At 38.1% G+C, this 26,964-nt stretch overlaps 1 protein-coding gene across 1 annotated transcript in view; it reads left to right on the top strand.

Annotated features, from left to right (window-relative positions):
• The window catches only part of GDA (guanine deaminase), an 86,648-nt gene extending 59,889 nt beyond the window's left edge, over positions 1-26,759 (top strand). The window contains exons 6-14 of the mRNA XM_037155043.2: positions 1,081-1,108; positions 2,259-2,366; positions 4,846-4,953; positions 6,740-6,837; positions 9,175-9,242; positions 13,638-13,784; positions 20,371-20,501; positions 21,964-21,991; positions 22,802-26,759. Of these exons, the coding sequence (XP_037010938.2) occupies positions 1,081-1,108; positions 2,259-2,366; positions 4,846-4,953; positions 6,740-6,837; positions 9,175-9,242; positions 13,638-13,784; positions 20,371-20,501; positions 21,964-21,991; positions 22,802-22,872 (787 nt within the window). The 3' untranslated portion in view covers positions 22,873-26,759. The remainder of the gene's footprint in view (positions 1-1,080; positions 1,109-2,258; positions 2,367-4,845; positions 4,954-6,739; positions 6,838-9,174; positions 9,243-13,637; positions 13,785-20,370; positions 20,502-21,963; positions 21,992-22,801) is intronic.
• Positions 26,760-26,964: the final 205 nt, after the last annotated feature.

Raw genomic sequence — 26,964 nt, 5'->3', positions numbered from 1 at the left:
GCATGTGCCCTGACTGGGAATTGAACCATGATCCTTTGGTTTGCAGGCCTGTGCTCAATCCACTGAGCTGCACCAGCCAGGGCTCTATACTTCTTCTATGGCTCTTCCATAGTGCCTTAAGGATTTGACAAGGAATTGTGTTGTATGGCACTCAACACCCAAGAAATATACGTACGAGAAATTTCTTTAGATTTAAATATTCTCCAACTCCACATATATCCCAATGCAAATTTTAGAAGCCCCACTTTTCTTTATTTCCTGGGCTTCCTTCACCTGAATGTGCCCTCTGAACGGGAGACCAGGGGGCTCCCACCCGCTCTCAGGAATAAGAAAGCAACACCTTCCCCTTCCCCTTGATCATCAGCTCTACTTTTCTATGAATTTGTGTTTGTGGTCTTAGTAAACCTTAATTCGCATTTTATTCTGAAACAAGGGCACGTGGAAGGTAGGAAGCTCTAACTAGCAAACATTACCAGCCAGGGCGGAATTAGCCATTTTGTAGGCCATGCAGATACCACCACCCCTGCAGCTATCATTGGTAAGATCTCCACCCCCACCCCCATGCGTTTTGCACAACCAGCTCTGACCTTTTTCTTGTGCCTTACTCCAAATCCAGGTGGAGTAGGATGCTGCCTTGGGAATAAAGGAGGATATTGTGTGAGCAAGTAGCTTCCACTTAAGGGAAATCAGGAGCAGAGAGCCCCATGGCTTCTAAATGCTTCCAAGTGCCCAGGACTCCAGGAGTTTACTATCCCTGGAGCATAACATACCACAATATTCCCCCAAACCGAGAGCTCAGGCTGGGAGAATGGCATGAATGCTGTGGGAACCCTTGTAAACGGCCCAGCTGATGTTAGATGATAAAATTGTGCTTCCCTGTGATTTTGCGCTCCATCTCTGCGAATGAGAAGCTGAGTAATTACTACTTGTTAGTCACGAATTAGTGGTGGTGAAACAGGTGCTGTGTTGGAAATGTTTGCATGGGAAACAGGATGGGGAAAGATCATGTTTTCATGCTTTAAAAAAACTGTTTTTGAAAAGGCCTAAATTTTTAACTTCCCATTTGTTGTGTTCTTTCAGATTTGTTTCAGAAATGCTCCAAAGGAACGTAAGTAAACTTGTTTGCAGTTTGTTTTTGGATTACCTTTGTCTTAGCTGTAGGATTTGTTATGAAGCTGCTTGGCAGAGAATAATCTGTGTATGTTTGGCTTATCCTGTGCATGCAGAAGTGTTTTCCTAGAACTTCAGATTGGTTTCACAGTGAACCTGTCAGCTCAGCTCAGTAAGGTTGGGCACATTTTGCTTTCTCGGAGGTTTTCTCTCCCTCTCCTCTGTGATCTTCTAATTCCATAGGACTGTTTTCTGCAGAGATAGGGGATAGCTGAGGCATGGTGTTTGTTGGCTATGTTAACGTTGGCTCTGGCCTGCTGTAGCCCCTGATGGGGTCTGACACACAGGTGGCATCCAGCCCCGATGCCCCTGCCACAGGCTGCCTTGGTCCATCTATGTATGTGTGGCATGTCACATGCCTGCAGGCCCTCAGCCAGGCACCCCCCTTTGCAGGCCTTGCAGCTGTTGAGCCTATGGAGGCAGAGCTGTTTCCTGCCCCACCCCAGCAGGCCGGTTCATGGTTCCACAGTGCAGGCTCTTCAATTGGCAAGCCAGACCCTTCCCTTACCATTGTTTGAAGTCTGATTGGAAACCATACAGAATCTGAAAATATCTTTCAATCTAACCTTGGAGACTTAGGTGGAGCTTGGTGGATCCTTATTCTCACCATCCCTCTATGAGGTCTTCTTTCCTGCTCAGATACTCACCTCAGGTGACATCAGAGACAGTTCTGCAACAAACAGCTTTCAGGGGTGCATGGTGAGCATACCTCCCCAGGATGCAGAAAGGGGCATAGGCCACTGCCTCACCCCTAGTCTCCCCCGCCCTCTCCTTTGAAAGTTCTCCTTCTGCTTCTCTATTCTTTTCCCAAAGGCCGCCAGAGTAGGTCTCAACTAAGCTTTTCTGTGGATGTGGAGCAGCAGGTGGCTATCATTTGGGACAAGATCTTCCATTGGACTTGGTGCTACGGAATGTACTCTCCTGTGTCCTTAACCATGAGCTGTCTACATGAAACCCAGCACTTCCAGCCAATCTTAGAAAGGAGGAGTGTTCCCAAATATCAAGATATAAAATCGCCTTGTTGTTTAATATGCTACACATTCATGATACCCATAGTTTCCTTATCAACTCTTGTTGATTATTTCCAGTATCCTAGAGTGAAGCCCATAGTGACACCACGTTTTGCCCTTTCCTGCTCTGAGAGGTTGATGAGTGAACTTGGAAAAATCGCAAAGACTCACGATTTGCACATTCAGGTAGGTATTTTCCTCCTGTTCATGCCTCTGTCCAGACCTGGAAGATTTTTCAGTATCCTGCATTCTGGCAGTGATCTCCAATTCTTCTACCGAGATCTCCTAGAGATACAGCATTATGGCCTTTACAGATGTCATCTAAATGCACTTTAATTTTTCCATTAAGAAACGTGAAGTTTCTTTTCCTCTCAGTGGTTCCTGATCAAGAATGCAGAAAGGAGGCCACCATAGGCAACTCGGCAAGCTCCATGACAAACTGGTTACTTGTCTGTAGGATACGTTTAATGCATTTCTTGTCTACTTCTCTTGCATTTGATGTTTTCTTGGCATTCAAGTCCTTCACGTTTGAGAGAAACACCTATTACTTAAAAAGCAATAAGAACCTAATTTCCACCTTATAAAATGCACTTAAATGACCCGTTGTTCCAAGTTTCTTAATTTCAAATCAGGAACAAAAAAGTATGTTTTACTTTGTCATTAAGCAGTTGTAATTTAGGAGCAAAACACTTTTTAAAGCTTCCAACTGGATTAAAATGGGAAGTTGGGAGCTCCTCTGCCTGGCCCCCTGCACAGGCCTAGCTTCATTACTTACTGTACGAAAATGTCCTCTCTGAGGAATTGGCTGTCTTATAACAAAGGGCAAGTCAGGGGAAAGGCAGCACATTGATTCTTTATCATTTGTTGGGTGGAGGGTGTTTTCTGTTTTCTGAGATTTACCTTGATAGGGCTTATTAATGGTTCTCATCTTTGCCCATTCTCTTTTTCTGTTCGTTTTTTGCCATCTGTGATACTTGAATGTTTGTTTCAATCCCACACAGTTGTAGGGGAGAAAAAGTTTTCCACAACCTTCTTAGGGTATTTGTCTGGGACTGAAAACTAAACTAACAAAGATAGATTAACAGAAGAGAAGCAGGCAAATATATTTAATGTAAGTTTTACATAATGGAGCCTTCACAGGAAATGAAAGCCCAGAGAAACAGTCAGACCTGAGTGGTTTTTGCTAGGCTTTGATGAAGAATGCATGGTCTAAGCTGAGGAATAGGAGGTAAGTGTGGGAAACTTAGCGAGGCCTGTTTGTTCAGATTCTTCTTGGCTCCCTTTGTCTTCAGAGACAAGGATGCTCCTGTCCTCTGGGTGTAAGGCGGGCACCTCTCTCTGTGGCTGTTATGACCTCTCTCAGGGCAGGCAGGGTGGGGGCAGGGACCCCCAGAGTAACCTTTCTGCTTCTTCCACTCTCAAACTCCTTCACTTAATAGGGCGTTTTTCAACTTGTCAAGATGCCACATTTGGGGGTAGTATGTCCTGAACCCCATCCACACACAACAGAAGCAAGTACATCCTTGCTGGGGGTGTGTGTCTGTATGAGTATATATATGTATTTACTCAAATTTATCAAAATGACACAAATCATCTGGTTGTCCTTTCCTCTCATCTGATGCCCATGCATTTCTTCAGTGGTCGGGGCTTTCCCCAAGCTCATCCCAGAGGGGGAACACTGTTTTTGAAACATTGCTGGTTTTTTTTTATTTATTTATTTACCTATGCATACTCTACCTCACAGAGAGATGGAAATGGCATTGCAATTCTTGGGAGTGGTAACTTGCTCATGAGTTTTTTCCCCCATAATATCTATTCACCACCAGAGGGCTAGGTGTGTTACACTTAAGCGTTGTGACTCAAAAACATGATGTGCTCTCAGGTTTTGCGGTGCCCAGAGAAAGACTGGTGTGGGAGCTGGGACCCGTTCGCTCTGCTTGCATGTGGATTTTTATGGGCTCTTTCTAGATGACTGCAGGATTGTCTAGCTTAGTTATTTTCCAGTTATTTTCTCCAGAAGAACTCATTCTGGATTCAAAAAATGGGACTGAATAGAGACAGGTTTCCAGAGTCCCAACCCTGCCTCATCCTGGGAGGTGACTTGTTTGTGTCTTTTACATAGTAGATCTCTATGAATTTTTAGCAGAATAACATCCAAAGCTAAAAGAATTTGGAAAATTACTTATCAAACTTTTTATTTGAGAGATGGGGAAGTAGGGACCCAAAGAAAAGAAATGACTCACCCTAAAATGCCTAACTAGGGTCAGAACTTTGGCTAAAATTCAGCTCTCTTTATTCAAATTCCCCTGAACTCTTTTCTTAAGTGGCCAATACCAGGAGAGGTAGGTGGGCAAAAAGTTAGGCTCTTAATTCTCTCCAGGGAATACTTTTTATTTTTGTGTGTTCTTGCTATAGTTTGGAATTTGAAAACAGTTTGTTGGAAGAATATTACACAGGTTAGAACATTACATTTTTGTCTAATTACATATTCATAGTTTCTTCATATGATTATTTTAAATAAAACACATGTACAGTCTTCCTTGCCTTTCTATGTGGTACCTCACATGGGCAGGTGGAAACCATACACACCATTTTGGGGTAGGAAGTATAATTTCTAATGGCATTTTATATTAAAAAATTGAAAATATTATTTCTTTTCTTGCAGAGCCATTTGAGTGAAAATCCTGATGAAGTTAAAGCTGTGGAAAACTTATACCCCAGTTACAAAAACTATACAGATGTGTATGATAAAAACGGTCTTCTGACCAATAAGGTAAATTGCACATCATGACACAGCTGTGTCAGATAGGGCACGCGTACCTAAATTTCAAATCCCAGCGGTGCTCTTCAGACTTCTGTGACACACGTGTGTTTCCCAGGCTAGAGTGAAACTCAGAGTGTGCGAACCTGTGTGTGTGCATGGTGTAAAACGGGCCTGAGCTTTCCCAATAAATAAATGTAAAGGCTTCACTGAGGGTGGGAATGTCATTTGGTCCAAGGACATTTTGCTGGTATTTATTAAAATGTAAATGTGCATTCCTTTGAGTCAACAAATCACTTCTAAGGATCCATCTGTGAAGACTATGAATAGGGATGTTTATTCCATATGAAAGTGAACAAATGGCTCTCATCGGGGATTGTTTAGATTATAGAACATACATGATTAGAATTTTATCCAACATTCACAAAGCATGAGGCATGCAGGCTCACCACGTCATTTGAGGCGTGTGCACACAGGCGTGGGCGCAAGCTTACTCAGAAAAATGTGTCCCACGGATGCACATTAGATGTTCAAGGTGATTCTTCCTGAGGAAGAGCAGAAGGACTTTTCCTTTTTATTTTTCAACACTCTGAGATTGCTTGTATGAGTGTGTATTGTCTTTATAATCAAACGTTTTGAAGTAATTAAAATTAATATGAGTGAGGAGAGACCTCATTAGAACAATCTGCCCCTTGGCCTTGACCTTCAATGAAATGTACAAACGGCAGGAAGAATTTAATGATGGCAGCCAGTAAATTCTTAGGAACTTTGTGAATGGAGATGTGAATGTGACTGATTTGAAAGGTTAATATTCAGCATAAATCTTATAAATGCTACACCTTAATCTTCATTCTCCATTACATATATTTACATATGATTAATAAATTAACACCATTTGCATGCTAATTTGATTTGCACAGAGGTTAGGAGAATTGTACTGTAATATTGTACAATATTATTAAAATTGTATTTTAATAATAATTCTGTGGCCACCCAGGCATGCCTCCCAAAGGAGAAAGCTGTTCAAATTCAAGTTCTGTACTGAGGGGAAAAGAATTCTGAAAGAGTGAAGTCTTATTCAGGAAAAGCCGCAAATATTACCGAGACTAAAAATTAAGAGAAGTCTCTTATGTGGGCAGTGCCTGCCTTCTGGGATCAGTTTTGATTTCTAAGTTTATGCTTATAAAGGTATTACATTTCCTAATTTTTATGGAAATGTAAATATAGGTGATGAAATAACTAAAGTGTGTTTGGGTGTGTGTCACAACCATGGGCGCCTCTAACTAGGGCAGAAATAAAGAACAACTCTTCCCAGGATTCCATGTACTGAGAAAGGAAAGCTGACTTCTAGAAAGTTTGATTAAAATTAGAATAAGCACAGCCCCACCAGATGTCCACTAGATTTAGAAAAGAAAGTAACTTGGTTGTTTTCTAAAGTAGAGATGAAAGAGTCATAATATCTTCAAACTGGAGGGATGTCCTACGCTGTAGATGACCTGGATCAACCCTCCTTATTTTATAGATTTAAAAAGTGAAAAAGATAAGATCTATAAACTGGTGGGTACTTTTTGTAATCCAATGTTCTTATAGGCTTTTTCTGAGATGTGACTTGTTCCGAGTGATTTTACACAGACAGGTAATCATGTTCTCAAGACTGTGCTAACAGGCATCTCCGTGTACGTGCTGACAGGAACAGATGTCACAGCTTCTATGTGTACCTATAATGTGCTGTTGTGAGTGAGGACTAACTTAAGCCTTTTTAAGTGATAAACTCCACACAGGACACTCTTCTCTCCAGACAGTGATGGCACATGGCTGCTACCTTTCCGCAGAAGAACTGGATGTACTCAAGGAAAGAGGAGCATCGCTCTCGTTTTGTCCCAATTCTAACATATCGTAAGTAGGCAGTTATTGATTGATAGATCATGAATGTTTGGGTTACAAAATAGCAGCCTTTGTTTTCTCTGTCATTCCTCTAGTATCTCTCTTCTATGGTTACGTTTGATTGGGACAAGGACTAAATAGACAACTACCTTTGCTGTAGTGGGGAGAAAGAGTACAAAACAGGACTTTTTTTTTCAGAGGATGCATTTGAAGAGCACCACATCTCTTAAAATTTCTGAGTTTACAGAAAACAGGAACTTGGAATAACACCAGAAAGAGTTCAAAACCAATAATATTCAGAATTTCAGACTGATAGGGGCACATGTGCCAGCCAGCTGTTCAGGGAGAGGGGGCTGACTTCCCATTACTTTGTGCTGTGCAAGCTACTGGAAACAGATGGGTGGAGACAATGCAGTGCTACTGGGAGCCAGCGTGCCACACACATTATACAACCTGCTGGATCAGGCCGGATGCCAGTTCAGATCAAAGGGACCTTGCCCTGTTATAGTCCACCAGAATGCAAAAGCTTTATTTATAAGTTTGCATTGTGAAAGGTTAAATATCCACAAGTAAATCTGATGAAAGTTATGGCCTGGATCTTCAGAAAAAAAGCCCAGAAATAGAAACATACTGGAGCTAATTTCAGGGAATTGATAGACGCCATGATGCTGTTCCATGGGTCGAGGATTTATGCTCCTGGGTTAGAGACAGAGAGGAGCTCTCATTGCTGGTGTTAGTCATCCCAGAACAGAGCTGCTTCCTCTTAGAGGCAGAGTAGGTGGATCGTTCATATACTCATCGAATACATTGATTTAGCTTCTGCTAGATTTTAGTTTTTGAAGGATTACTTTGTGTTTTCTTTTTTCTTTTTCTTTTTTTACTGTGTTTTATTTTGAGTTCTTGCAGAAGTAGACCACAAGACAAGGGCTTACACACAAGTAGTTTATTGGGTAGGTGAGCCCAGGAAGCACCTTTAGTGCTTCCAGGTAAGACAGGAAGTCAGTAAAGAGTGCATTATTAACCGAGTTACCAGGAGGGGGTCCTGAAGTTTAGTCCTTCTGGAGAACTCAGGGAGCCAGTGTACAAAGCAGACCTCCAAGTCATTCTGCTCAAGGGATGTGGGAGTTGGGATGGTTATATCCACACATTCATCAGTTATTGTTGGGCAACTGCTGGGTGGGGCAAAGAGGCATTGATTCCTTGGGGCTTCTGACCTTCCCCAAACCAGGGAAGAGCAGGTTCTAGAAGCAGAAGTGAGCCCTTGGCAAAGAGTTGGAGATGCTGGCAGTTAGAAGTCCAGTGACTTTGTGAATGAAAAAGTTATATATCAGTGTCAGTATGACAAGGGCACAAGAGGCACAGTGATTTATTTCTGGAGTGTTTCCAGGGCCTTCCAGTTTTCTGATAGAGAGTGGTAACACAGAACAGAACCCCTGCCTCTGTTCAGGCTAGTGACCATAATTATGGTCTGGTGGCCAGGTAGGGGAAGGGTTTAACATCCCTTCTGTTAGTTACACAACATCTAAATTAAAACAAGATCCAAATTAAGGTTTGAAGTTAAGTTCTTTATAGATACATTTCTGTTTAAATGGTCACTGCTATTCTTTCTTTGACAACTTTGAGAGATTTACTGTGTGTATATTGAGGCTTTGAAAATGACAGTTATGTGCGTATTTCAGCAGACCACTTTGACCTTTGCATCTTTTCAAACTTCTAAGGGTCCCTTTATTCTTCCTCTATTTCCTTAGAAAGGGCAGCATATCTATTAAGCTCAGGGTCACAAGGTCCAGAATTCAATTCAGGAACCATCTGTTCTAGCTGCTACTGTCCTCAGCCGCCACATTTGAACTGTCAGGCCTGGAATCACCAGCCTGCACCCCGTTCCCCAGTTATACCCCCCTTATTTTATCTTGAAAGTTGCTGCGCATTCAGGGTAACAGATTATTCCAGATGAACAGGAAAGACTATGCTTTATAATTTCTACTTCCTAACATAAGAGGATGGGTTGGTTAAGAACATAATAAAGATGGGTAAGACTTTTAGGCTGATTGTAAGATTTAATTTCTTCATTTATCTTTCCTCACAAATGATCCCCTGCTTTCCATTTTTGCTCTTGCTTCTCTGTGTCATCCTAAGATTAAGCTCAGTGAAAAGGTTCGAACTCCTTTACGATCTATTTTTACTGCAGAACTCGATGGTCTGATTTGCGAATGTGTGTGTGTGTGTGTGTTCACATTAGAGCTGATGTGATGGAGAACACCGTTCAGTGATGTCACTATCACCATTGTTGGTGTCCTTCTGTTGGACCCACGTAGGTCTCCTTGTTCTGACAGTCTCCTCTCTCTTCAGGATCCGCAGCGGCTTTCTCAACGTGGTGGAAGTGCTGAAACGTGAAGTGAAAGTAGGACTGGGTACAGGTTAGTAGTCTCCTGTTTGGAGCCGCAGCAAAGTGGCTGATGAAGTGCATAACTTCCTAATGTGACTAATTTTCACATTACAGTTACATGCTTAAAAACTAGTTCTATTTTCTGATACTAATATCTTGAGCTAATAAAACAGTGAGGTTGGAAACAAGGGAAGACACTTTGATGTCATTCACCTTCTGAAAGCTATTATTTGTATTTACTATGAAGGGTAAGTTCTTTTCAGGTGTTTCAGAGATTGTTTATTAAGAGTCCTTGATTTTTTTTTTCTCTCGCCTTGGCCTTCTGGCTAGTTTTTAATAGTGTGGATTTGTATGATTTTAGTTTTCTATAAGTGTGCCATCCCACATACTGTCTCAAAAGAAAATGGTTTGGCCTTGCTGTACATAGTAAGCACCAATTCAATCCATGCCAGCATTGAGAACTCTGAGTTATGTTAAGTACTTGCTATGCATTTAAGCAGTGTTTAATAAAATGAGATTCCTTTTCCATGGGCAATCTGATGTTTGCTAGGCTGAAGGACATTCTCAGTAGCTGATAAAGTAATGGTGTCTTTTTTTTCATAGTACATTTTAATGATTTTTCCTGAGCATGTGCAGTGCTACTCGCTTTGAAAATGTGTGTTAGACCCAAATGTCTAGGCGTCTCCACTGTGAACCTGTGTTTATTAATGTGTATGAAGGAACTAAATGTTTTTTAGAAATGAGTGTGGACACAAGGACTTTTTTTCTATTCTTCATGCACTCGTGCCCCTGATCTTTAAGAGCATTGGGATACTTTGTTGACAAAGATGGTTATCATCATTTTCTGGAATAACTCAAGTCTCAGTTAACTTTATACTAAGTATTTCTTTGGTAAGACACACAATAATTCAAAGAGGTTTATTAATATTTTTAAATAGGTATGCTAATTTAGAAGTTTCCCCCAATTTTATGTGAATCAAAGACATTGAGATTTTTTTATATTCTAATTTAATATTTGAATCATTGAGATTGTGTAATACCTGGATAGAGTCACAGGTGGTAATGCAGGAAACCAGCCATTTTACCTTAACAAAAAAGCTTTAATGGATAAGGAAAGAATGGCCAAGAGTTTTTGTTACACAGTCTATTAATGAAAAATTTAGCAAATATGCAAAATAAGGTAGGTAGTGCTTTCAAATTTTCTGGGAGTTTTGTCTCTATAATTTAAATTCATCACATGACTTCTAGTTCTTGATTTTGGGTTGTATAGCAATGGCCTTAAACATTTAGGTAAAGCTTTAATTGTCATTTATTAGCTGCAAGATATTGAACAAATTAATTTTCTAAGACTTCATTTTCTAACTTCTATAACAATAACAATTGTAATCATATCTATCTTACGAGCTTGTTTTGAGGCCTCAATGAAAAAAGTTCTTCGGAAGTGGTTAGCACATATCTGACACATTGTATTGGTCAACAAAGATTGGCTTAAAAGGTAAAGGGCAATGTTGGTGTATTGACCAAATGTTTTATTAAATATGATGTATTTTCTTATTAAGTTGGAGAATGCATTTTACATTATCTCTGCCATGGTAGCCACTCTGTGTTCCACTATTTTCTAAAGAGGACCTTTGTGTATGAACTTACCCTTTACTTGTAGACTATAGAATATTATTTAACCTGATATAAGGGACAGAAAAACAGTTTCAAGAGCAGTTCATTTATCATATCTATAACAAGGGTAGGCATATCTGGACTTGCTCAAGTGTTAGAGGAAACCCACATGAAGCTTTACAACCTGAACTGCAAAACAAGAGAAAGCAGTATCAAGAAGAATAAACCATTTCTCTACGCAGTTTCTACACTTTAGTACTCATTCCCTTCTCCAGCATTCATGTTACTTAATTGGGTTTTTTAGCAACTGTTAAATTAGGTGATGTTGCTTCTGTTTTCTGAGAAAATTGAGATTCACAGGTAGTAAGTAATTGACCAAAGGTCAACAAATCAAAAAAGTTCCAGATCTACAGTCTAAAACCAGGTGAGTAAAATGTGATGTTCATTATCTCTCTTTTCAGCCCCTCACACTGCCTCTTGTTAGTTGATGAGGTAGGGATTCTGCCTTCGCTAAAATGTGTTGCAGAGGGAGGAGAAACCACCAAGCTCCCCATGCAGGGCACCGATCAGAAAGTTACTGTCACAGTGGAAATTCCAGGAAGAAAAGCTTGACTATGTGCCATGGTTTATGTAGCCCAGGGTTTATTCTTTGATCTGCACAGTATTGTTCCTTTGTTAATGTTACCACCAGAAGAAGAAGACAGGATGAGTAAATCACGCTATAAGGCAGCAACATAATAAGCTCTGAAAATTTTCCCAATAAATTCCATAGCATTGTTTTTTCATCTCTCCTTATTCTTTTTATATGGGCAGTTTGCTGAGACACAGAGGAAAATGTGACTTTCCATAACATTTTGTATAACATGTTTTTATAACTGCAAGTATATAAATCTTCCGTGTTCATACAATCCTAATGGCCTTGCTTTTGTTTTTTTGTTTCCTCTCAGTCTTTAGCTGTTTAAGTCTTTATGTTCAGTCTTGAAATATATGTTCAGTCTTTATATGTTGTCATATCATATAGTGATAGAATTTTCATTTAACTTTTTCTGTTCTAGCAATAAAGAAAAAACAGTAGACAAAGTATTTCAAAGCTTAATGTGCATTATTCCTAAATCTCATTTGTTTTCTTAATTTGATGCTATGGTAAAATGAAGGTTTAATAGATGGCTACTAAAATGGACTAATAACTTAAGTAGATGTAATGACACTTGTCAAGAAAGTGGATGATCCTCAGGCAGTACTGTTCTGGTTGAAGAAAATTCATAAAAGTTTATCTAAGGACGTGGAAGACAGTGAACATAAAATTGAACATAAATTTAGGATTGTTACTTAATAAGCTATTACTTTTACAATATATATAGGCACTAAGAATTATATATATATAACTTTGAAGTGACAGAAAGGGCACTTGAAATAGAAGGTGTATTTTTTACCTATACTTTTCTCCTAATAAAACATGCTAACTTACTTGGCTTATTTATGCAAACCCATATAATAATTTCTATATTTGTTCTTGCTCTTCTAGATTTGTCAAAGGTAGTATTTCAATTTAAATATGAGGAACTTTATTTTTTTAATTAGGAAAAATCTCACTCCTCATCAAATGATGCCAACAAACATATAAAGCTGTCTACATCAGCATTGCTCACTTATATATAAATTTCCCAATATATATCAATTCATTCTAAAAGCTCTGCCTCTAAAATTATTATAAAGAAGTGCTTTCTTAATTTTCAAAGCTCTCATCTCAATTAGAATAAAGGCAGGACACATTATTAGAGCATAGAATTGTGAGCTTATTTTAAATCTCATGTTATTTAAATTATCTTTATAACTAGGCAGGCATATTTGACCAACTTCTGTGAGAATTTAGGGGATATTCAGAAATAACTTTTTCTTTTAATTTCATTAACCATTGGTCATTGCACTGGACTGAATTGTGCACTCCCCCCCAAAAAATGCTCTGTCTACCTAGAACATGTAAAAATGACCTTGTTTGGAATAAAGGTCTTTGCAGATGTAATAAAGGTGAGGAAATCATTCTGAATTAATGTGATCCCTAAATCCAATGGTGAATGTCTTATAAGAGACAGTAAAGGAGAGTCACATAAAGACCTGGGGGAGAAGGCCATTTGAAGATGGAGGCAGGAATTGGAGATGCACTGCCACAAGCCAAGGAATGCCAGGAGCCACCAACACCTGGAAGAAATGAGGAACGATTCTTCCCTAGAGCCTTTATAGGGATCATGGACCTGTGAACACTTTGATTTAAGACTTCCATCCTCCACAGCTATGACAGAATAAATTTCTACTCCTCTATGGCACAAAATTTGTGGTAATTTTTTGCAGCAGCCCTAGAAAACTAATAAAGGTGTACATTTGATGCTAATTGCATGTTTTGAATTCCTTTACATGTTAGCCTGTGTCTATTCTGTATTTACAGATAAGATATTTTATTCGAAGTATATTAAAGACTGAATATCTGTCACTAAAAACAAACAAAAACTCAACCTATTGAGGGATACAAACTGGTAGCTACAAAATAATCATGGGGATCTAAAGTACAGTATAGGGAATATAGTCAGTAATATTACTATTGTAATAATTACGCACAGTGCCAGGTGGCTACGTGAAATGTTGGAGGGATCACTTTGGAAGGTATATGATCATCTAACCACTGTGCTGTACACCTGAAACAGTGCAAAATAACATTGAATATAAGCTGTAATTGAAAATTAAAAAAAAACATATATACTTAATACTCCATTTGTCTCACAAGGTTACTGTTTTGGCTTTATTTTGTCTACCATAGATGTGGCTGGTGGCTATTCACCTTCTGTGCTCAATGCAATCAGAACAGCAATGATGACTTCCAATATCTTTTTAATTAATAAGATCAATACAGAAGGCCTCACCTTTGAAGAAGTATTCAGACTAGCTACTCTTGGAGGCAGCCAAGGTAATGACTATTTTTTGTCTAACAATAGACAACCATGTCAATCTGTGTCCTTGGATGCACCATGAAGAACATGATAATGGTATCAACAGGAATCCAATATTCATGATTGTTGCATCTCACATAGCAAACCCAAAATTAGCAAGTCAAGTATATGTTCAAGCATGTAGTGGAGGAATAGTTGTTTCAGCAAGCTCTCTGTCTTTGGAAGAGGAGATGTTTGATACGCAGTTGCCATATTAATTATTTTAATGGATAGTTGCACTGGTCACATGCATACAAGTTCTTTAAAATAATCAGTATTACCATATGATCTCACCTTTAACAGGAAGCTAGACAACAAAACAAACAAGCAAGCAGAATAAAAACAAAGACACTGAAATAGAGAACAAGGGGACAGTGACCAGAGGGGGAAAGGGAATGGAAATTAAGGGGAAACAGGGGGAGGGATTTGGAGGAACAAGTATGAAGGACACAAGGACAAGAACTAAGGGGAGTGGAAATGGGAGGGAGGTGGGGAGCATGGGGTGGGGAGCTTGGAAGGGAGACATAGACAGAAAACTGTACTTGAAAAATAAGTAAATAAAATTTTTTAATAAATAAATCACTTATGTAATAAAAAAATAATCAGTATTTCCATTGAGTCAGGTAACACTCTCTATTGGCCTCAGTGAAGATAACGATAATAATAGTAATGTAAAAATAATAGCCAATAGCTCTACTGGTGTGGTTCAGTGGATTGAGCAGTGGACTGTGAACCATAAAGTCTCTGGTTCGCTTCCCTGCCAGGGCACATGCTTGGGTTGTGGGCCAGGTCCCAGTTGTGGGTGAGCAAGAGGCAATCAATGTTTCTCTCACACATTGATGTTTCTATCCCTCCCTTTCTTCTGCCCTTCTCCTCTCTCTGAAAATAATAAGTAAATAAAATCTTGTAAAAAATAGCCAATAGTTCTTACTCTATGATAGGCACTATGCAACATGCTTTATACATGTTACTTATTTGACAGCCACTGTTATTAATTCCATTTCATTAATGAAATTCCATTGCATTAATTCTATTTCCATTACATGTTACTTACTTCACAGCCACTGTTATTAATTCCATTTCATCAACATTAATTCCATTTCATCAGGTGCCATTTCAAGGCGCCTGATGGAAGCATACACAGCTGTCAAACCATAGAGTGCCATGATCTGAACCTGAAATCTGATGCCAGAGTGAAAGTTCTTACCTTCCCACTGCGATATCTCCATGTATAAATTCCAGGTTGGAGTATGTGCTTTGTTTATATAATTAAGCACACTAATTACTTAGGTCCTTTTAAGTGGAGAATAATGTCAAAATATAGTTGTTTCATATGCAAATATTATTCACCAGCTTTTCCCAATTCTCACATGTAACTGTATTTACATGGAAAAAGAAATAGGTAATCATATTCCTTTCAGTCACATTAGTATTACGGTGCAGTCTAGGCGGATAATAGTGAACATAGCATGAAATCTTAGGTAGCTAGTGAGAAATAAAGTCATATGTATGGAGACAGATGTAGATATATATGTAGATTTATGATAGATACCCTGGGTCTTGAAAAATGGAGAATGATGGAGACCAAGAATATCCTTGGAAGAGAAACTTCCTAGCTCTTCTTTGAAGGTTCTGTGCTATGATGGAGGCTGTAAAGAACCTTTACTTTTTAAAAAAAATTTTAGAGAGAGAGAGGAAGGGAGAGAGGGACAGACAGACACACGGACATGGATTTATTTTTTCCACTTATTTATGCATTCATTAGTTGCTTCTTGTATGTGCCTTGACTGGAGATCAAACCCACAACCTTGGCATATTGGGATGATGCTAACCAACTGAGCTACCTAGCCAGGGCATAAAGAACTCTTCAAGAAAAACAAGTAAAGGTTGTGTTGTTTGCATTTCCAAGACATAGGATTTCCAATTCATAGGATACGTGAAGTTCCATGTTTTATATCACCATTCTTTTTTTTTTCTTTTAAAAAAAATTTATTGTATTTTTCCATTACCATTTAACCCCCTTATGCCCCTCCCCCCTATAATCACAACACCGTTGTCTGCATCCATGAGTCATTTTTCCATTTTTACTCGATCCTTCCTCCCCCCTAAAGGAGATTATTCTTTTTTTTTCTCGATAATTTTATTTAGTTATTTTTCAAGTACAGTTTTTTGCCTGTTTCTCCCATCCCAGCCCCCTCCACCCCATGCTCCCCACCTCCCTCCCATTTCCACCCCCCCCACCCAGTTCTCATCCCTGTGTCCTTCATATTTGCTTCTCCAAATCCCTCCCCCTTTTTCCCTCTTAAATTCCCTTCCCTCTCCCCTCTGGTCGCTGCCCACTTGTTCTCTATTTCAGTGTCTTTGTTTTTATTCTGTTTGCTTGTTTGTTTTATTCTTTAGCTTCCTGTCAAAGGTGAGATCATATGGTATTTGTCTTTCAATGCCTGACCTATTTCACTCAGCATAATGCTTTCCAGTTCCATCCATGTTGTTGCAAAGGGTAGGAGCTCCTTCTTTCTCTCTGCTGCATAGAATTCCATTGTGTATATGTACCACAATTTTTTGATCCATTCGTTTACTGATGGGCACCTAGGTTGCTTCCAGCTCTTGGCTATTGTAAATTGTGCTGCTATGAACATTGTGGTGCATAGGTTCTTTGAAATTGATGTTTTTGGGGTTCTTAGGATATAATCCTAGCAGTGGAATTGCTGGGTCAAAAGGCAGGTCGATTTTTATTTTTCTGAGAAAATTCCATACTGTTTTCCATAATGGTTGTACCAGTCTGCAATCCCACCAGCAGTGAACTAAGGTCCCCTTTTCCCCACAACCTCTCCAACATTTGTTGTTTGTTGCTTTGTTTATTATAGCCATCCTGACTGGTGTAAAGTGGTATCTCATTGTGGTTTTAATTTTCATCTCTCTGATAGCTAACGATATTGAGCATCTCTTCATGTGTCTCTGGATATTCTGTATGTCCTCTTTAGAGAAGTGTCTGTTCAAGTCCTTTTCCCATTTTTTAATTGGGTTAGATGTCTTCTTAGAGTGGAGTCTTCAAAGAGTGTAAGTTCTTTGTATATTTTGGAGATTAAATCTTTGTCTGAGGTATCATTGGCAAATATGTTTTCCCATACAGTTGGTTGTCTCGCTAATTTAATACTGTTTTCTTTAGCCACGCAGAAGCTTTTTATTTTGATGAGATCCCATTTGTCTATTCTTTTCTTTATATTCCTTGCTCTAGGGGACATATCTTTAAAAATGTTGCTGTGTGAAATATCTGAGATTTTCTTGCCGAAGTTCTCCTCTAGGACTTTAATGGTGTCACAGCTTATATTTAAATCTTTTATCCACCTTGAGTTTATTTTGGTGTATGGTGTAAGTCTGTGCTCAAGTTTCATTTTTTTGCATGTAGCTGTCCAGTTCTCCCAACACCATTTGTTGAAGAGGCTATCTTTACTCCATTTTATGTTATTGCCCCCTTTGTCGAATATTAATTGACTGTAGAGAGTTGGGTTGATTTCTGGGCTCTCTGTTCTGTTCCATTGGTCTATGTGCCTGTTTTTATGACAGTACCAGGCTGTTTTGATTACAGTGGCCTTGTAATACAGTTTGATATCAGGTATTGTGATCCCTCCTACTTTGTTCTTCTTTATCAAAAGTGCAGCTGCTCTTCGGGGTCATTTATGGTTCCATATAAATTTTTGAAGTGTTTGTTCTATGTCTGTGAAATATGCCATTGGTACTTTAATAGGTATTGCATTGAATCTGTATATTGCTTTGGGTAGTATGGACATTTTGATGATGTTAATTCTTCCAATCCATGAACAAGGTATATGTTTCCATTTGTTTGTGTCTCCCTTGATTTCTTTCTTCAGTGCTGTGTAGTTTTATGCATACAGGTCTTTTACCTCCTTGGTTAGGTTTATTCCCAGATATTTTATTTTTCTTTTTGCTATATTGAATGGGATATTTTCCTTGATTTCTGCTTCTGCTGATTCATTGTTAGTATACAAAAATGCCTTTGATTTCTGGATATTGACTTTGTGTCCTGCTGTTTTGCCAAATTCATTAATTAGTTCGAGCAGTTTTTTGGTAGAGTCTATGGGATTTTCCATGTACACTATCATGTCATCTGCAAACAGTGACAGTTTTGTTTCCTCCTTTCCTATTTGGATGCCTTTTATTTCCTTTTCTTGCCTAATTGCTGTGGCCAAAACTTCTAAAACTATATTGAATAGAAGTGGTGAAAGTGGACATCCTTGTCTTGTTCCTGATCTTAGTGGAAAAGCTTTTAATTTTTGCCCATTGAGTATGATATTGGCTGTAGGTCTCTCATATGTGGCCTTTATTATATTGAGGAATGCTCCCTCTATTCCCACTTTACTGAGTGTTTTTATCATAAATGGGTGTTGTACCTTATCAAAAGCTTTTTCCGCATCTATTGATGTGATCATGTGGTTTTTGTCTTTGCTTTTGTTTATGTGATGTATTACATTTACTGATTTTCGATTGTTGAACCAACCTTGCATCCCTGGGATGAATCCCACTTGGTCATGGTATATCACCCTTCTTTTAACAAATGTGCTGCTCCCCAATCCCACCACTACTGTGTTTGTGCCTCTGAGTTCAAGCAGTTGGCCAACCATCTTATTTTCATGGTGCAAAAGAGATGTATTTACATAGTGCTGCTTAAAAAAAATTCTAAGCTCTCTGTGACTTACTTCATGAGGATTCTGCGTCTGATCAAGCTGGCAGTATGGGGGACTTACCAAATGATTTCTACTTTGTATAGCTTTCAAATCTATTTTCTGGGCTGCTTGGCTTAGTGTTAATGGAATTTCTTCTTCACTCGTGTCTCTACTAGAGTCTGAGTAAAATGACATGAATGGATCCCTGTTTCAAGTGTGGCCTCTGCCCAGCTTGCCATGACCTTTATATTCAAGATATGCATAAATGACCTTCACAGAGCCAACATTTGCTCCAAAGGCAGAAAAATGGTGTTTTCTGAAATGCAGTGGAGTTGCTTACCAGCTAGGCTAGGCCTTACTGCAATAATTTGAATTTAGATCAAGTTACAAATTCATCAAAAGCAATTGTGTCTTTTTTGGTTAGTGTATGCCTGAACTCTCCATGTTCTAACAAATAGCTCAGTTAGTTTATATACGACCAAACTCTGGCGAATGAACCTGGTTATCTGGCCTATTAAATACACAACAATTTTATGTTGAATACAGTCATTAAAAACGTGTACTTGTCATGTGCCTTTGTCAAGGGCCAGTGGGCGGAAGAGGGCATTTCCAACAATTTTCTATTACAGTCAGTTCTTCAATACACAATCAGTAGAAGTCACCTAACAGCTTTTAACATTTCTAATTATTTTTGAACCCCTGTCTTCCTATAAGAATTCTCTAGCTAAAAATATTTTCTTTTCTGAGAATAAAATAGTTGCCTTTTAAATAGCCTTTTAAGAATAAATAGGATTTCTAAGTCAGTGATTAAAGCACTGCCAAAGACTTCTGCATATCTGTATATAGAAATATAATGTACCAGATATTGTCTCTCAGGAATATGCCATCCAATATTTTCACATTGGACCATACCCCAACAGCGATAGAATACAACAAACACATGTAAAAATTTAAATAAATAATGCCACACTCCAGTTGGCCTTCTTTATGCGTGCTTCCATTTGGTACATCATTGTGTACCTTACTCAAATTCCTGGCTTTACTGAGCTCAAGATTCAATAACTTCATTGACCAGGAAAGCCAACTACACCCATCTTTTGAAACTAAATCATATACATGAATGAAATGTTCTTCTTGCACATTTAATACTCATGGAACATAAATTTTAGCTATGAGATGGATCAAATCAATAGACATTATTGACCTATGTTCTATTTTAGAAAACCATTCTTCTTTGGCAACCAGAAAAACATCTCTGAGGTTGCAAAGAAATTGGTCTGCTTTTGAAAGGATAGGAACTCCTATGTTATGAGCATGCATTTACTTTCAGAAGTGAATTTTTTCTATTCCAAAGATTTAAACTAAGGAACTTATAATGGATATGCCTGTGTTGGCAAATGTGCAGAGATAATTATTATTTATTTATATGAAGTTCATTTCATGGCCATGAAAATAGATCTTCTCAGCTATTTCATAGAACAAAAAGAACAAGGAAAGGAGTCGGAGTGTTGGTGGGGGGCAGTAGGAGGGTAAAAAGCGGAAGTTATTTTATCAGTTGTTGTGTTTCTTGGACGCATGAATGAAAGTCATAGACCAGTTGGATTGTGTAGTGTGCTGAGCTGAAAAATAGAGATACCATCAGAATTATGTTCATGGTGATGAAGGGAACTGTTTTTGTTCTCAGATTTTGCTTTCCCTTTGCTTACTCTGCTTTTCATAAGGCAAAGTCTTGTGACCTATCAGAATAAAATGCTTCACTATTAAGATACTAATTTTTTTCTAGTGACATGTTGGTAGACTCTGTCCTTGCAAACTGGGATATTGGCATGGTCTGATGACTCAAAATACTGACTGTTTATTAATTTACTCCACCCTGTAGCCCTGGGACTGGATAAAGACATTGGAAACTTTGAAGTGGGCAAGGAATTTGATGCCCTCTTGATCAACTTCAAAGCATCTGACTCTCCCATTGATCTGTTTTATGGGGATTTAGTTGGTGATGTTTCTGGGGTAAGTAAAAAGAAAAAAAAGGTTAATCAGAAAGTACCTATTTTATGAAGTAATCATAATAGCTTCCCTGTAGAAAGCAAAATAGAAACATTTTAAAAGAATGCAGGAGAATCTTAAAAGGAAAGCTAGATTTTAAAAAGTTATAATACCATATGATCTCATTTATATGTGGAATCTAACAAAATAAACAAAATCTAATGAACAAAATAAAACCAGAGGCATGTATACATGGAATAAACTGACAGATCTTGGAAGTGGAAGTCGGGAGGGGGGGGAACAGAATGAGAGAAGGGGAAGGAATTAGCCAAAGGATATATATGCATAACCCATGGACACAGACAACAGTGTGGTGATGGCCAGAGGGAAGGGGTGTTGGGGGTTGGGTGGAGGTGGGCAAAGGAGGGGAAAGTGAGGGTATCTATAATAGTACCAGTAATAAAAATAAAGAAAAAGGAAGGTATAATTGCATGACAATAATGTTAGCGATAATGGTACTAACAGAATATTTATATTTTGAATATATTTATATATTTGAATGTATTGGCTATAAGAAGCCATAATATAACTGGCCCTTATTGAATACACTTGCCAGGTGGCATGGCATTAAGCATTTTCATACATAATTTTTCTTTAATAATCAGAACAACTCTTACGAAAGCAGGTTCTATTGATTTAGCCATGTCATTTGTGGGGGAGTGAAGCTTAAGGGAAGTTAAGTGGTTTACCTAAAGGACTCATGACTCATAATTAGTAATTAGTAATTAGTAGACAGAGTTGGGATTCCAGCCCAGGACTTTATGACTTCCAGAGTCTGGACTCTTCACCACCTGCTACATTGATTTTCTTAATTATAAGAAAATGGGTTTTATTACTTTGTTCCTTTTATTATAAAATATTTCCCTATGTATAAAATAATAAGGTTCTTCTCACTTTAATAATAATTTGTTATAAGATGTTGAGTTATTCTAAAAAATTACCATTTATAAGTAGATCCACTTATAAAAGTAAATATGTAAATATAATATATTTAGGTTTTTTAGAAGAAAGATGCTGGATATTTGAGGTTGGTTATTTGTTGTTTTCATATTATTTATATTTTTACTTCTTTATTATAGTGGATTTCTTGGAATAGGGCTCAGTGCTATTAATCCAGTCATTTTTCTTATACACCTCTTAAAATATTTGCTTTATTTTATTAAATTAATTAATTTAATTTATGTAACACTTTTCTTCTAAGGATTTCAAGATTATATACCAAGAACTTTTAGGCAATAGATAAGCATTTGTTAATAGCCAGTATTTTTTTAAGTAAAAGACCATTTCTTTTTCATTAATCAAAGTAGATTTTACCATTTAGTAATAAATTTGTATTTTTGTGTTTTGCCAACCCATTATTGGCTGTGAGTTTACTTTTCTAAATGCACCAAATAATTCTTATTATTACTTTTATTTTCTATTTTAGGCTATTATCCAGAAGTTTCTCTATCTAGGTAGGTAGAAATACGTCTCTATGCTAAATAAAATCTTCCTTTGTCTCTATTTTGGGTATGACTCGCTGCCTTTATGATACCACATGTTAAACCCTGTGTGTGATCATTTACTTTGATTTTTAAAAAATCCTTCAGCACAGAACCCATTTATGGCACAACATTTAAAGACCTGACTTGAAATTTGCATGCTCTTCTAGCTCATCAGGCCTCTATGCTTATTCTCCACACCCAGGCTGCCCTACCGTGCTGTATTCGTGAGAAGGATGTGGTGGAGTCTCGTGGCAGAGGCTTCTTCACGTACTCACGGTCTATTGTATTCACTGAGGGGGAGAAATAAAGTGTAGAAGATGCTATTCTGCCTCCCACTCGGCTGAGTGAGCTCTGAGTCTTGAGTGAACTTGAATAGAAGAGACACGTGTTGTATTTCTCATGGAGCTCAGTTCTTGCAGGTCCTTTGTCTCACCGTGTCCAGTGTGATTCTGGGGCATAAAGATAAGTATTTCCTTTAATTGGGGCTGGAAAGGCAAACTACTCCAGTTGAAAGAACAGCGATGAGGGTCAATTCAACTTTATCTGATTTCTGATGTAGGTGCAGAATTCAGATCCCAATGCTCAAATTAGATGCAGAATCTTCTACTGGTCATGCTTCCCTGTCCATATTTTAAACAATCAGAGAGAGGGGGGGAAAAAAAAGTCAGCTTTTTATGTGTTCTTAGAAGTATGTTTTGCTTTTAAATCTCTCCCAGGAGCAATTAAACTACTTATTGACACGAAAGCACTTTATAAATGATTCCCCGATTTCTCTTTCAGGAGATGACCGAAATATTGAAGAGGTTTATGTGGGCGGAAAGCTCGTGGTTCCCTTCTCAAGCTCGGTCTAAGATCCTCGGCATCTCCGAGTTTTCCTGGCTAACGTGCTTCTGCGCCTCCCTTGTGTCCAGGAGGAGTTAGAAAGTCAAAAATTAGTACCTTGTTCTCGAGATGATTATCTCTTTCTATGTCTACTTAAAGTACTCGCCTTGACAAATCGAAGGAAGTTGTGCCGATTTTCAATTCTATGGTTGGGAGAATTCAAAATTTCTCCTTTTTGAGCTGTTCAGATTTACTTAGAGTTTAAACATAAGAATGTTATTACTAGTGCTGTTCTTCTTCTGAGATTTAAGTAAAATCTATTTCATATGTCGAAATGTGGAGAGGAAAGGTATTCCTAGCAGGTTAGGTATTTTGAGCTAATAACTGTGAAAATTAGATATGGAAAATGAACCAGTGAGTCTATTTTTACAAGGGAGAAAAAGTTAGACTATGGACAAACATTGAAAAATCACTTCAGATTGTTTGCAAATTATATACTGAGCCTACTAATTTAAAAGAAGAAGTTGTTGAGTTTTAAAACGTGTTTCCAAGACTGACTTTGTGTTCTGGACATTTGTGCTTAATGGAATTCGTATTTCAGCGATTTGTTATTGTTGTGCTTTGCCTTCTTTGGGGTGAATTGTCAGTGACCGAATGCCACATGCTTTCTTAATATAGTTCTGTGCTTCAAAGTGTTCAACAGAAGTTGGACATTAAAGATTTAGAGTCTCTTAGGAATATTATTCATATAGCTACATGGCATAAATGGTTGTATGTTTGTGTACCTTAAATCACCTTAACATATAACTGCGTGATGCTGTTATTACTTCAGTTTTATTAGAAGAGAAACAAAGTCCATCCTCCTCTGTTGTGTAGACTGAAGTCTTCATAAACTGGAGCAAGTGCTGGGCGTTCTGAAGCTGTCAGTACTGAGAGGGGGAGTTTCCTTACTATGATTTCTTCTCCCCAGGATCTAAGCCGTGGTTGCTGGCAATTTCATATTCAGATCAATCTGTTAAAACTTTCAAATGAAGGACAAATCCTATTGAAAGAAATATTAAAATCTTTAAACCCTGCCTATTGAAAGCACTCTATTTTTCAATTTTATCCTATTGTCTTTGTAATTCCTAATGGTTTTAGGGCATTGGAATTTTAGTTTAATGAAAAACATATAGGCATCTCACTTACTGTTTATATTAATAGGATTGACTCTGTACAAGATACCTAGAAACATTAAACAAAGAGTATTTTTTGTTTCCTAATTAGTGCTCTTTTCCATAACCTATAATTAAAAAAACAATTATGACTATGATAAATCCTTAAGAAATAGGGATGTGAATGATATTTAAGTACTATCTTTTTCTCATTTGATTCCAAATAATATAAACTAAGAAGGAAAAGGAGATTTTTCTTAATATTTCCTAACACTCATACCAAGGGCTTGGGTTTGACCTCTTATCATTGTCTTATAGTCAAAACTTTATGTTATGCTGCTAACTCCAGGTACACAGAATGAAGAAGAAAATTCTCCCTCTTGTACAATAATTTTTATTCTTACCTAATCATGCTAATTCAGAGATAATTTACTCACAATTTTTTTTCCTGCTGGAAACACTTTTAGATTTGGTCTTGTGTAACTACACCTATTGATAGAACACATTTTTGGTCTTTATTTTTAATAGCAGGGTTTTGGGACATTTAGTAACTCAGTAAATCCAGCTTCTAGTCTCAGTAGCTGTATTTCCAGAATTCCTAACTGCTGAGCCAAGTCAGAGACGGCCCACCGAACTTCTCCCCATTCCTCTTTAGTGCCAAGGTGTGTTTTCTGCTCTGTCTCTTGATCCATGTGGGAAGAAGTTAGTTTCCTGGTGGCTAACCCACATCATGAGTGAGCTTAAGAATTTGGAGGAGTCATTCAAGGTCCACTGGTAGGCAGCAGCTGTGTCCAGCCTTTAGAAGATCAGTAGTTTTACCTTCCTGAAGGTCGTCGTACATTTATGGCTGAACATCAGTTTGCATTTAGATTTAGTATTCATATGCAGTAAATATAAATAAGTGCAGTGTCGGAAACAGGAAAAATGGCCATATATAACAACCACTCTGTCAAATGTCAAATTGAGCCCTGGTAATATGTTAAAACTTAAGTGTCTTTTCTAATAAAAATGAGTTAGTTGTGATGTTTACATGTGCTTTGATCTTCCTGAATCACTTAGAACTAATGGGCTTTATTCTTCAAGTGTCATGTTCACAATGTTGCATGTGCTTTTGGCCACACTTTGGGCATTAGCTGTACACGGGCCCAGATGTCCTGCACTCTGAAACGTTGCCTTTGTCTGATGTGGGTTGACTTCTGAATTGTGGAGAGGCAGTATTCCAAGCCAATTCTATTTGTCACTTTGTGTTTGAATATTTTGCTCTCTGACAGGTAAGAAAAACTTAAAACTTCTAATTGGATTCCTCACTTCACCTTACATTATTTTGCCTCAGGTTTCATGGTATTTTTAATGGACTAAACTTCAAGAGGCCAAAATTTATTCAGTCATACATTTGAAAAATATTTTTGCAACCAGAACACAAAAGCAGGCTAATTAAACTCAGATAAATTTAATTTTCCAAAAGAGAGTAAAACACGGGGTAGGGGCATGAGAGGATGTCCTCGTTATGGTAAACTGAGGCCAAGGAGACTCTGCTCTCTTATTTACTCTCCCAGCTTCTCTGATTCCATTGCCAAGGTTTGAGAGTCTAAGAGAATATCTTTGAACACACTCTCTTCATGCCAGGAGGAGGTCTTTCTAATTTAATGTTGTGAGCATCAAAACCCATCAACTTTTTTTTTTTTTTTACTTTTGTGCGAATCCTGCACGGTTAGGAAAGGGAAGTGGTGGGAAAACACACCTGTTAGGTTTAGTTGCTTTTAAAGTGTGCCCTTGATTGGATGTTCATCTCAGCTGTTGGCAGCTACAGCTGAAATGTCAGGGAGGAGACGATGGGTGTGAGATCCAGTGACATATTTTGAAACTTCACTGCTTTCCAAACTCTTCCTGTTTTTAATCTCATCTCAGAACCAGATATACAGAAAGCCTTAAAGCCTTCCAGCTGAAGGCTTGCCGTGTCAGTCGACATGGAAGAGATCCAGAATCAGATGCTTCTTCTGGACATCTTTCCATTGTCTGTTCTTTAAAGCTGATGATGATGCAGAAACACTGAGATGTTCAGAAAGAGTGTTCTGAGTCACCAGAAGGTGAAGTACGTAATGTGTCATGGGCAATATCTTGACCTAACTTTTAAATGGTGAGGATTATTGTGAATTTTTAATGTTTTTTTTCCTGAAGGCTTACAAGAGACACTTGCAGATTCTGATTGACCTAGCCAGTTTAGGTACGACTTTGAACCCCAACACACTTGGGTGTCTCTAAAGGAAAAGCCCAGCACGAGGTGCACAAATGAACGGACACCGTTGGGAACCCAGGCACTGGTCCCCAAACGCGTTTTCATGCCTGGGCTCTCCTCCCTGTTTCTCTCACAGCTTTGAGGGTGAGAGATGAAGCCCTGAGGGTTTAGTTCTGGTTCAGATTTAGTGAAATGCAAAAGTTGACAGGCCAATGGTGAAATTAAACATAAATTCCAAGGTGGCTTCCCCAGTCCTCAGGGTTCAAGGGACTGAGTGCCACATGTTAGGTGGCAGTAACTTGCTGTCCTCTTCCCACTCAGAAGCCTGTCAGAAAGCATTCTTTATTGAAAAGCACTTCATGTCATTGTTAAACACCTGATTGCTGCTCTGGAGAATAAATAGATACGTATGTGTATGTATTCACGGAGACATTTTTTCTCAATATTTGTATGGTTTGCTTATTGTTTATGTGCAGAGTGAGCTCCTTTGTGCTTTGGGAAAAAATAAATGAGATTTTGTGTTTGATTATTTTTTATTGTTGTGAGTTCTATCAATATGAAAGAAGGGGATTGATCGTACAATGTTTTTTTTTCTTTTAACATGAATTAAAAAAACAGAAGTGGAATAGAATATTTAGCTGTGGGCCGACATATATCGTTCAGCCTGTCACAGTCACTATATAGAGCTTTGTAAAGTTAAGCTGTAATGTTCAGGCCTTTAGAATCAGATT

The sequence above is a fragment of the Artibeus jamaicensis genome, unplaced genomic scaffold (assembly GCF_021234435.1).
Source record: "Artibeus jamaicensis isolate MK-2021 breed Jamaican fruit bat unplaced genomic scaffold, CSHL_Jam_final scaffold_1964, whole genome shotgun sequence".
Lineage (NCBI taxonomy): Eukaryota > Metazoa > Chordata > Mammalia > Chiroptera > Phyllostomidae > Artibeus > Artibeus jamaicensis.
Note: the sequence above shows the minus strand (reverse complement) of the source record. Positions and strands in the feature narration are given on the sequence as shown.